The following is an 11,434-nucleotide window of genomic DNA, read 5'->3' as shown; positions in this document are numbered from 1 at the left end:
ATTTGACAATAAGTTATATATATAAAAAAAATAGCTCTCATCCTGGTACAGGCTGTCTTTTCCAGTGTAAATTTAGGCAGTTGAGAAGGAGGCAAAGTTTTTTTCCTGAATCTGCTGGGTTTTTATTGCCTTTGACTCAAAATAATCATCACACTAAAGTGGCCCATCTTGGAGTAGCCTGTCTTTAACCCTTAGGCAGCAAGCAAAACTTTTGCTTTCCTAGGTTCAAATCTATTTGCAGAGTTTCTCTCCCCACACCCGGACTCCCAACCGAGCGGTAGGACTAAACTAAACACCGCTCAGAGGAGGCCTGGCTTCAGGTCTGTCTCCCTTTCTCTGCTCTCTACGGACTTTGCCCCCAACCCACAAAGAAGTAGCCTCTCTTTGGGATTGGAAAGATTCCATCCGCCAGTGGTTCTAGACCCCTGTCGCATGCCCTTTTGAATCGGATATGGATGTAGATCAGTTGAATCCAAGTGTCTGGGAGTGAGCCCAAGCACAGGTCGTTTATGAGTGCTCCGCAGGTGATCCCAAAGTGAGCCAGCGTTGAGACCCATGGCCATGTCACAACCTCCATCTTGTCTTTGCCTGATATTTCAAAGGAGGTTCAGATTCAGGAAACATCTTTCTCCAGCGCATGGCTAATGCACTTAAAATCCTGATTTCGAGACTGTTTCCGAAGTTAGTTTCAAGAGTCAGTTTTACAGTCACAACTGAAAATTAACACTTCTTTGCTTCTTTTCATCTTAGTTCTGACAGTCTTTATTCATCTCAAAGCTATGACTGCCTCTGGATGAAAGTGAAGCCAGAATAGAAAAGCATACTCATATATTTCAAAATACATATTTTATTTGCCTGCTTCCTTATAGCTACTTTACTGCTAATCTAACCATAAACAAACAAGGCCATCAGAAAGCTATGTTCTTACTTTGACCTCATTTTGGCCCTGAAAACAATTGTCCTCATCTTATTATACTTGGATAAATGCTGTGGGCCGATGCTGAAGAGTGTTTTAAGAAACAGAATTGTGGAGCGTTGTGGTATTACTAAAGTAGTGTTTTGAGGGGACGGTTGACCAAGTTCCTCAGTGGAGAAATTTGGGCGGGGGGTGGGGCGGGGACTTAGGGGCCAAGTGTCTGTACTTGTCTTTTAAAAATATTTTAGACACTGCAGATGGTTCCAGTAACTGTGTTTGCAATGACTGCCAGAAAGCCTGTGCTGCATTTCTGGCACACCTTTATTAAGCATACGTTACGTACGTTAAGCTCACCCTTGGCATTATCTTATTCTGCTCCTTTCCCCTTTGCTCTGTGTTCCCATTTAGTTCTAATTGTATTTTATCCCACAGTGCCCGCATTTCTATAGGATGGCCTCAAACCTTCTCAGAAAGATTCTCTACCACTCACACATCTCAGTACTCTTCCTTTAGTAGGGGAGGAAAAATAATTTTCCTTTTACCCTTCTAGGTTCTTGGCTGAGGTCCCCCCTGTTGTAAAAAGATTCATAGGAGAAAAACAAATGTAAGTTTAATAACATGTATGCCTTCTAGATAGATGGGAGAGACCAAGGAAAACTGAGTAACTTCCCAAGATGGCCCAAACCACCACCCTAAACACCATCATCAGCTAAAGACAAAGAAATATGGTGCAGAGAAGGGAGGTCTGTCAATGGTGGGGGGGGGGGTACCAGAAAAAGCACAGTCAAACAAGGGTAAGGTTTATTATGGTGATTTAAGTGGGTGTCTTCTCTATTGATAAGAGTTTCCTTCTCTTCCTGGTACAGAGATGGAGACACCCTTACAAATGGAGCTTTCCCTCATAAATGGAGATTTCTCTTTTCCGAAGGGTAGGTTTTCAGAGCTTCTCCTGTGTCTGCTGTTTCTTAAAGATAACCAGCTCAAGGGAATCCTTGCGCCAAAGAGGCATATTTGGGGCGGGCAAATTACGCGCCCTTTCACTTTCTTTGCAGAACAATGTGTGTTGCCAGCCTGGGTGTGCACTTTTGAGTGTGCGGCCCAAAGCCTTCATCAGATTTGGTCTGACATCAGCCCTGGTGTCTGGAGGGATGCTCATCCATCTTTTAAGTGTTTCTCTCCCCAGGTCCCTTATCTGTCCTTTTCAAAGTTACCTTTCTGCCAGTCACCTGGTACCATGTGGCCCCACATGGAGTCTCTACTTCCCTCCAGGCCTCATGTTCTAGGACAGAGTTCAGTAAACTTTTTCTCTAAAGGAACCGAACAGTAAATATATTAGGCTCTATAATCCAAAAGACAAATTCAAGGCTGTTACATAGATGCCTACAAAGAGGAAAAACCGATTTCCACAAATATTTTACCGATGAAATCCAAACTGTAATAATAATGAGTACAAATTTTTGGAGTTCATGTCTAATGAGGATAATGGAATTTTTGTTGGGGGGAGGGGTAACATGTTGCCGGTGTTCTCACCCGCACATCCGTATGTTCATCTATAAACAGCATTCTTGGCTCCCGGGTTGGACGAAAACGGGCGGTATAATGTGCTGACCTCTGTTCTAGACCTTTCTTCTTTTTTTCTCTTCCCCAAACGTTCACCCAACCTGTATCTTATCTCACAAGGTAGCTAACCAGACCCTTAAATACACACATATGTGAAGTGTTGATGGCTGATAATGGCTTAATGCGTTACCGCTTCTTTAGAAACTTTGTGCTTTTGCAAAAATTGTCTTCAAAGGATTATTTGCAAATCGATCTCCCGAAGCCTACAGAAAATGTGATTAGCAAAGAGCCAAAGTGTTATGCTGAGAAGATTACTTGGAGGAAACATCTTACTAGAGAGTTTTGATGTGGTCTTTGTTTTAATAAAACAAGTCCGGGCAAAATCAGCCAGCCAAGGAAATGCTTTTGGAACTGGCAACTTCAATCCCCGCTGGCATTTTCTGCATCTGTGAAAAATCACACTCCAGAGAGATGAGCCTTTCCTTTATCCTCCACAAGGAAAGGCTCTTAATACCCAGACAGTTCACTTCCCAATCTGGAAGAAGTTGTTGTTTCGGTGTGAATTATCTCCTCAGCAACAAAAGGGAAAGTGCTGCCTCCATTTAACAGACGAATCACTGGCCTCTGGGTCCGATTTTCTTGTGAGATATTTGTGCGCTGGATACAGCATTTGCTTTTTAAAAAGGCAGCGTGGTCCTTACCCTTTTGGTATTTGTATGTATAGCAGAGGCAAATGGAACTCTGAGTATTAAATTACTGTACTGTGCCAGTTGAGAATTCTATGCAAGCCAGCCAGCTCCTTCCCCCAAATTGTATTTTTAGTGCGTAGCAGCTGCAAGTTCCCAGAAATCTTCCGAGCGGGACCACTTACCCCACCCAGTGCGAGAGCTCTTAGCTGCTGCCTGTTTTTGGTGATCTTGTTTGGGAGACAGCCGGGATACCTAGGAGGGGGTGGGGTCAGACACACCACCAGGTTGCTCCTGGCTCTGGGCTTAACGTGCACGTGTCTGCCCTTGACCAGTTCACCTGACCCCTAACCCCCGATTCCTTGGGTGGAAACTGGGACGAGTAGTATCTACCAACGAGAGCTGCTCTGAGGGTCAGGGACAACTGAATTGTCCCAACGCAGCATCGATATGTCCGTTTTTTCGGCACGGGGCGTTGTTGGCCTGGATGGTGTGCCCAGTTCTCCTCCCCCATCCCAGCTCTGTCCTTTGGTCACTTGAGCACATCGGCATCTGTGCCATGGGGTGGCCGAGGAAGGGCGACGTCCACGTGAGACACCCCCTTCTGTGTGTGAGGAAACGGTGTCAGAGTCCTCGTCATTTGAAACAAAGGCACTGAAGGAAGTGCATTGCGATTAAGCAAGCTGTCTATTGCTGAAGAAGTTGACAAGATCACCCAAATACCCAGGGCTGGTTGCACCCTGGGAACGAGATTTGCGGAAATTCTTTGAAGGATAACCCCAGGGATGGCGTAGAGTTTTCTAGGCTTTTCCTACAAACGGGGTCTTGGCGTTAGAAGGTGCTCAGCAAACAGACCTGGCCGTCAGCTAAAGCAGAGCTGGGACCAATGAAAATGGCAGGTGTTTGAGTCTGAGGACCGAGGAAGGCAGCGAGTCCCGGTGAGGCAGGCCAGCTGGAATCATGAGAGGAGAAAACAGGGTGAGCCCTGGATCCCTGACTCATGAGCCACGAATTTGGAGACGTGGCCACCAGAGATGGGGGCCAGGGGGCAGCTGGGACCTATGAAAGCAGCAGTGGGTATGAGGCAGGCAGGAGCGGGTACCTCAGCTCTAATACCCTCCGCGGTGACCAAGATCGCGAGCCACACTGTGACATGCATGCACCCTGGTAGGAGTAGTCACTGCAAATCAGGAGACTGAGGGGCAGAAGAAAGACCCTGGCCAGTGGGGGCCTTCCTTCTGAAAACAGCACATCACCTAGTCCCACGGGCCACAGATCAGCAGAGTCTCTGTTTTCTAGCACCTTCTTTCCCCTCTACCCCTGGAGCCTGCTCTTCCCCTGGAGCCTGCTCTTCCCCTGGAGCCTGGTCTTCCCCCTCCAGTGGCCTCTCTCACCAATAATAACAAGGGTGCCGTCACTGCAACCACGAAACGTTTTTACTAAGAACCCACTACCGAAAAATCGTGTCTGCTTGCTCACTAGGACAGTACCTACAGAAGTCCTCAGGACTTCGCCTAACATAAAAAAGGAAGTGTGGACGCTGAGAAGGCTTTGCATTTGGCGGACGTTCTCCCTTCCGCCTCCCTCTCAGCTGGAACCGTTGTATGTGTTGCACATCTTCTGTGCGACAGCAACAATAAAAGTGATTATTTTTAATTTCTGTTCTTCTCCTCTGTAATAGAGCTATTAGACTTTGGCAGATCCCTTAATATGATTATCATTTTTGAATGATTCTGAATGGAAATGTTTGCACTAATGGTGGTAATCACAGTTGAGTCTGAAGAACTTCACGTTCCGGGATCCCGTCCGCCCCGAAGCGCAGTCGGCTGTGGCCGGCAAGGCCGGGCAGGTGGCGAGGAGACCAGAGGGGAAGAGGGGCAAAGTTTGCCTCTTGGTTCTCAGTGGAAGGCCGGGTCTGGCTAAGCCTGCCACCCCTGGGGCAGCTCCCAGGTGGGGCTGGAAGATGGCCTGCTATAGCGGAGACCCGCTTCTCCCCGGGCGGAGCCCCAGCGGCTCGTCAGCGGCCAGGTGGTTCCAGAATTCGATTTTTTAAAATTTTTTTCCTTTAATGTTTATTTATTTTTGAGGTGGGAGAGGGGCAGAGAGAGGGAGAGAGAGAGAGACACACACACAGAATCCAAAGCAGGCTCCAGGCTCCGAGCTGTCGGCACAGAGCCCGACGCGGGGCTCGAACCCACAAACCGTGAGATCGTGACCTGAGCCGAAGTCGGACGCTTAACCGGCTGAGCCACCCAGGTGCCCCGGGTTGTTCCAGAACTCAAAGCAGTTGTCCCGCTGACCTCACCAGCAATGCCGGCCTGCCTGGCGGGGGGGGGGGGGGGGGGGGGGAGACCCAGTTCGATGTTGGCCACCTGCCGGGAGTCTTGCGCTGCCCCCAGCACTGTGGTCTTTGCTTCTCGGAGGCCGCCTCTGGTTCCCGCCTCCCTCGTCCACTGTCCTGTCAGGTGCCACCTCGCGAGAGAGCCGAGACATGGAATGGCGTGCTCTCTTCTGGACACACCAGCAGGTTTTTCACCGTGACCTTTCGGGGACCTTTCCACATGCTGCCACCAACGATAATGGTCACATATTTGTTCCACGTCTGCATTTCCTTAGGGCCGGTCACCTTGCCTTTCACCTTCAGCTTCTGACAGCCACCCAGGATGCATACAGAGGCCTGCTTTCCCGTTGCCATGGGCCCTGGTGCCACCCTGGCCCAGTTTCAGCGAGGAGGCCCTAAGGGACCTCTCAGTTCTGCCGCGAAGGATCCTGGGGCTTCTGGTAGAGAACCTAGCCGAATGTGCTGAACAGAGCTGTGAGCAGCAGAGAGGGGCCCCGGAGCGGCTCATACTGTGAATTCCCTCCTTGCCACCACGCGTGAAAAATCTCATCCAGATAAAGCCAGTTACACTAAAATATCACGCCGCTTGACAGGGAAAAATGTTTCCCAAAGGGCAATCCGAGAGGGATCTGGAAGGAACGAGCAGCCCGTCTACCTTCTGTGACAGCGAACGTTTCGTGCTTTGACGCCCTCCCTCCCTCCCCTGCTCCTTCCTCCATGTGTCTTCCTCCTTCTCTCGGTCTTCTCCGTTCCGCGCCCCTCCCTGTCAGCCCCAGCTGTGGCACACGCCCCTGCTGTCCTCAGCTTCCAGTCCAGGTAAGCAAGCCAGCATGTCCCAGAGATGTCATGGAGCCCTTCCCCAGCAGGGGCGGCTCAACTCTGTAAGATTTATTCGTTTATTCAACAGTAGACAGCAGGCACCTGCTCTGTGCCAGCAAGGGCAGTAGGTCCTGGGAACAAACAAATTAGAGGGACAACTTGATGGCTCTGGGGGAGATGGCCCCACGGGATAGGTCTGCTGGCACCAACACAAATTCCTAAGTCCCTTCTCTGTAAACCTGGTTCCATGATCCTGGGCCGCACTCAGGGATCTGCATTTTCTTTCTTGCTTTCTTTCTGTCCGTCTGTCTCTCTTTTTTTTAATGTTTATTTATTTTTGCAAGAGAGAGAGAGAGAGAGTGTGTGAGTGCAGCAGGGGAGGTGGGGAGGGGGGGACAGAGAATCTGAAAGTGGGCTCCATGCTGATAGCACAGAGCCTGACTCTGGGCTCGAACTCACGAACCGTGAGATTGTGACCTAAGCCTAATTCAGACGCTCAACAGACTGAGGTCTGCCCTAGGAATCTGCATTTATCTAAAGAGCCGTCCTGGTGATGCTGGTGCCCCTGGGCCAGTCTCAGAGAAACATTCTTTCGCCCATGGGGTTGTGCCCAGAGCCACCCGTCCAAGCGTGTCTGTTGACTGTTGTGTGCCATCTGATGTCGGCTGCCTTGCTTGCCCTCGAGGGGTTAGAAAGTACAGCATCTTGGAGCAGGAGTTCATTACACGTGTCTGTGAAGGTTGGGAACTTGGCGATGCTGAGCACGGGCTTTGGGGAGATTGCCTTAGCATACCCGAATTTCTTTTCTTTCTTTTTTTTTTTAATGTTTATTTTTGAGACAGAGAGAGACAGAGTGTGAACGGGGGAGGGGCAGAGAGAGAGGGAGACACAGAATCTGAAACAGCCTCCAGGCTCTGAGCTGTCAGCACAGAGCCCGACGCGGGGCACGAACTCACAGACCGCGAGATCATGACCTGAGCCGAAGTCGGCCGCTTAACCCACTGAGCCACCCAGGCGCCCCATCATACCCGAATTTCTTGATGTGCTCAGCACTTGCTCTCAAAATTGAGGTGGCCCGGGTGCTGCCTCATGTTCCCCCTCCTCTGCAGACCCCTGCACTTGGCTGCACTTCTCCAAGTTGCTGGCATTTCTCTATCACTGGGGGGGGGGGGGGCGGCTTTTAGCTCTCCCGGAATGACCCTCCCCTGCAGTTTGCCCCTCCTGGCTGTGTGATAACACATCCTCCACCCCCTCTGCCTCCCCCCCCCCCATTGGTAAGTAGGAGGAGACAGCCCGTGTTATCGTCACTGGTTGCAAAGAACGGAAAACCATCTAACACAGTTTGAGTCAAGGAGGTAGAACACAGTGACGCAGGGGGTCCCACGTGACCCAGGGGTGCAGAGCAGAGCCCGGGCCTGTCAGCTGATGGGAGGCCAAAGTCATTAAGCAGTCCCTCGCCGGGGCCTCACACCCCCACCGGGCGTCTGCGTCCTGCCTCCGCACAATCGTGCACTTACGCGGGGGCCCCTGCAGCTGCCCCAAAGTGGCGCCCTGAGTCCTACAGACGAACGAGACCAGCAGCCTCCTGATCCCAAGTCTCAGGAATACCGTGATTCGGTGGACCCAGTTTGGGGTTTGGTGCGCATTCCCGGTTTAGGTCACTGAGCTCGGGGAGGGTGGGCCCGCATAGTGCTTTTCCATTCTGGGTGGGGGGGGGAGTCAGCTGCCTCTCTCTGAGGGGCGCGGGGCTGGGAGAAAATGAGCAAGTGACGTGCTTCCTTTCCCTGGTGTAGCGGGCATGGCAGAGGGTGGCGTCCCATATATAGAGGTGTGATTGGCATATGATTTGTGGAGACAACCTTATGGATGGGCCTCACAATGAGAGGGCAAAGGAACAGCGTTCACGGAGCCCCTCCTGTATGCCGACTGTATCTCTTTTCACAGCAGGACTCTGTAGGGACTTCTCTGGGATCCAGAGCACTCCGCTAACATCCCATAAGTACGGTTTCCAGTGGGGTGGTGCCGACATTCACACCAGGCTGATCAACTCCGAGCACTGATTTTTCCAGGGTTCCAGCAAAAAATGTTTGCTTAATAAATGGCTGTAATGAAAAGAGTAACAACCGAGGGATGTTCCATGGAGTCAGAGATCTGGACATTAGAGAGTCAGGTTCAAAACCAGGAGCCACTGAAGATCTGACATTGAGGTTTATGGTTCGGCTCAAGAGAATTCCATCGAATTAATACTTCCTGGTGGCCCCAGTGGGGTTTCACCTGCCTGCCTGTCTCTTTCCTCGAGGAAAGCATCTCAACAGCATCTCTGGCCTTTGGCAGGGTGGGCGTTTGCCGGCTCCTCTCCGAAGACTTTTCTGGAGAGTGCAGTGCAGCAGAAGGGCCACGGTCAAGGACTTTGAAGTTTGATGGGTCCTCAGCCCTACCCTGTGACTCAGGTCACCAAATATCCACGGGCCTCAGCTCTTCCGTGGCGATGGCCCCACCTTCTTCCCAGGGCTGTGGAGGTTTTTAAACGAGACGGTGCCTGAAGAGAGGGCTTTGCCCTTGTGCTTGAGACTCCTTAATTGCTTAATAAATGGCTGTAATGAAAATAGTAACATTAATCATATTACGTAATATTAGCATATAACAATATTAATTTGTTATTAGACTTAGAGTTGCTTGAACACGGGAAGTATGTTGTGTCTTTCTCTCCCTGCTACAGCACTGGTAAGAGGCCTTAGATATGGTAGGTGGGAGAAAATATTTGCTGAGTGAATTTATTATACGAGGTACCCATAAAGTCTAGAAGCAGAGGCGAAAGGGCAGAGTCCAGGATCGGCTGGTATGACCCCGCAGGACACGATGTAATACTATATAATACCAGACAATATGTAATGTATCAGCATGCCGTCTGTCCTTAGAAAGCATGGGTCTGTGCTTCATGGGGAATTGCAGTGAATGTGGTAGATTAATACCGCAATCCTGTCAATTCCGCACATACGTCCTTGATATTTTGCTTCAGACGGTGTCTGTCTCTGATTTTCGGTGAGCCAACTTGTGCCTTTGGCCTGCCCTGGAAGATAGAATGAAGGGGATCAATACATACAAAAATAAAGACTGAGTCTTTGTTTCCGGACTTTATGATCACGGGCCACCCTGCCGATCCTTTTCGTCTTTCCTGCCGGGCATCCCCTTCTCGGCGGGCAGAGGCGGTCTCTCTGTGGGCACCAGTGGCCTCCTGGATGAGTCTTATCCCTTCTCGTTCCTCACCTCTGAGCTTCTTCGCAGCTGCCCAGGGATGCGCATCCCGTCACATGGCTGTTGCCAGACATACCATGAGAATCGTTCCCGTGTTTGCAGACCCCACGTGTCATGGGAGCCCATCCTGTGCAAGCCGCCCAGAAGCTCGGTTGTCGCTAGGTGGTTTGGGTCCCCGAGTTGGTCTGAAGCTCAAACAGAGCTTTATGCAAAGAGGGCGTGTGGGAATCGAGGATTTCAGGGAAGCTACTTGATCTGCCGGAGTGAAATCCAGCACCTGTTGTGATGGCTTCTGGTTTTGTCACCTGAGTGGCTTCAGCTCCCCCTTTTTTCTTCATGGAGACGTAATTACCATCTAACGCTGTGTAAAGCATACATGTTGACTTGATACATTTATACGTTGCAGTATAATATATATTGCATATAATATTATGCAATATGATTACCACCACAGCATTAGCCAACCCCTCTGTCACATCACGTAATTATCATTACGTGACATAATCATGTCTCATTAAGAGACAACCTACGGTGTTTGCCTTTCTCTGTCTGACTTCTCTCACTTAGCGTGATGCCCTCAAGGTCCACCCGTGTTGTTGCAAATGGCGGCATTTCCCGCTTTCCCGTGGCCGAATGATATGTCGGCTGACTGTGACTTCGTTCTCTCTCTTGCAGGACACCAGCCATGATTGGCTGCTCCTTCGTGGTCAACAGGAAGTTCTTTGGTGAAATCGGTCTCCTTGACCCTGGCATGGATGTGTATGGAGGAGAAAATATCGAACTTGGAATCAAGGTTTGTGCATGGCATCCTTTCCCCCTGGTTTATTCGTGTTTGTGAGCACCGCCGCCTGATCGTCCTTCGTGTGTGTTTTAAAGCTCCTTTAGCTGGTGAGTGGCAGGATCGTTCACCCATCCCCCGCTCCTGAGGATGTGCCAGCCCGGCTGTCCCAGGGGGAACGTGGGGAACCCTGGGCTTTCCCTTCTCCAAAGGTTGAACAATGTGTTTCACGCCTTGGTGACCCAGCTTGGACCTGAGCCGCAGAATTCGGTTCCCGCAACCACCCAGTTTTGATTCTTCCCTTAAATGTTTCTTAAATTCAACTGTCTCCTTAAGTAGTATCCGATTGTATACATGTCGACGATTCAGGTACCTCATGGAATCATAAGATGCCAGAAGAGAGAAGGACCATGTTCTGTGGGACCCTTCCTTTCCTTAGAAATGCTTCTAAGGGGGAGGTTAGGGAAGGGTAATGATAGAACATTACCCAGATCAGCTTCACTGTTAAGATATTTTGGATACAGTTGACCCTCCAACAACGTGGGTTTGAGTTGCACGGGTTCACTTACATGCAGACTTTTTTCGATAAATACAGTACAGTGTTGTAAATGTATTTTCTCTGCCTTAGGAGTTTCTTAATCAGGTTTTTTCCCCTCTGGCTTCCTTTGTTGTAAGAATACAGTATATAATACACATAACACAAAATATGTGTTAATCGGCTGTGTATATTATTGGTAAGGCTTCCGCTCAGCAGTAGGCTGTGAGTAGTTAAGTTTCTGGGAAGTCAAGGCTTATACATGGATTTTCAACTTGCACGCAGGTGGGTGGTCAGTGCCCTGAACCCCTGTGTTGGGTCAGTTGTACTGTGTTTTGCTCAAGATTTTCTTTGAAAAGCGAATTCCAGTGTAGAAAAAATAAAAGTTGAACACACTGATGCATTCTGAACTCTTTGTTTTAGAGTGAAGTCAAATGAACCCCAGCCAGGGGTTTGGCTTGGGTGGCTCCTTGAGGACCCAGTAACCACTGAACTGGTATGTCTTCCTCCATATCACAAAGAGCAGGTGGTCTTTGTGTCCCTA

General features: G+C 49.8%; 1 protein-coding gene across 1 annotated transcript in view; it reads left to right on the top strand.

Moving 5' to 3' along the window:
- Positions 1-1,743: 1,743 nt before the first annotated feature.
- The window catches only part of GALNT17 (polypeptide N-acetylgalactosaminyltransferase 17), a 120,413-nt gene continuing 110,722 nt past the window's right edge, over positions 1,744-11,434 (top strand). The window contains exons 1-2 of the mRNA XM_049639198.1: positions 1,744-1,845; positions 10,253-10,370. Of these exons, the coding sequence (XP_049495155.1) occupies positions 10,263-10,370 (108 nt within the window). The 5' untranslated portion in view covers positions 1,744-1,845; positions 10,253-10,262. The remainder of the gene's footprint in view (positions 1,846-10,252; positions 10,371-11,434) is intronic.

This window comes from Panthera uncia, chromosome E3 (genome assembly GCF_023721935.1).
Source record: "Panthera uncia isolate 11264 chromosome E3, Puncia_PCG_1.0, whole genome shotgun sequence".
In the NCBI taxonomy this organism is placed as follows: domain Eukaryota; kingdom Metazoa; phylum Chordata; class Mammalia; order Carnivora; family Felidae; genus Panthera; species Panthera uncia.
This window is presented reverse-complemented; position numbering and strand designations above follow the sequence as displayed.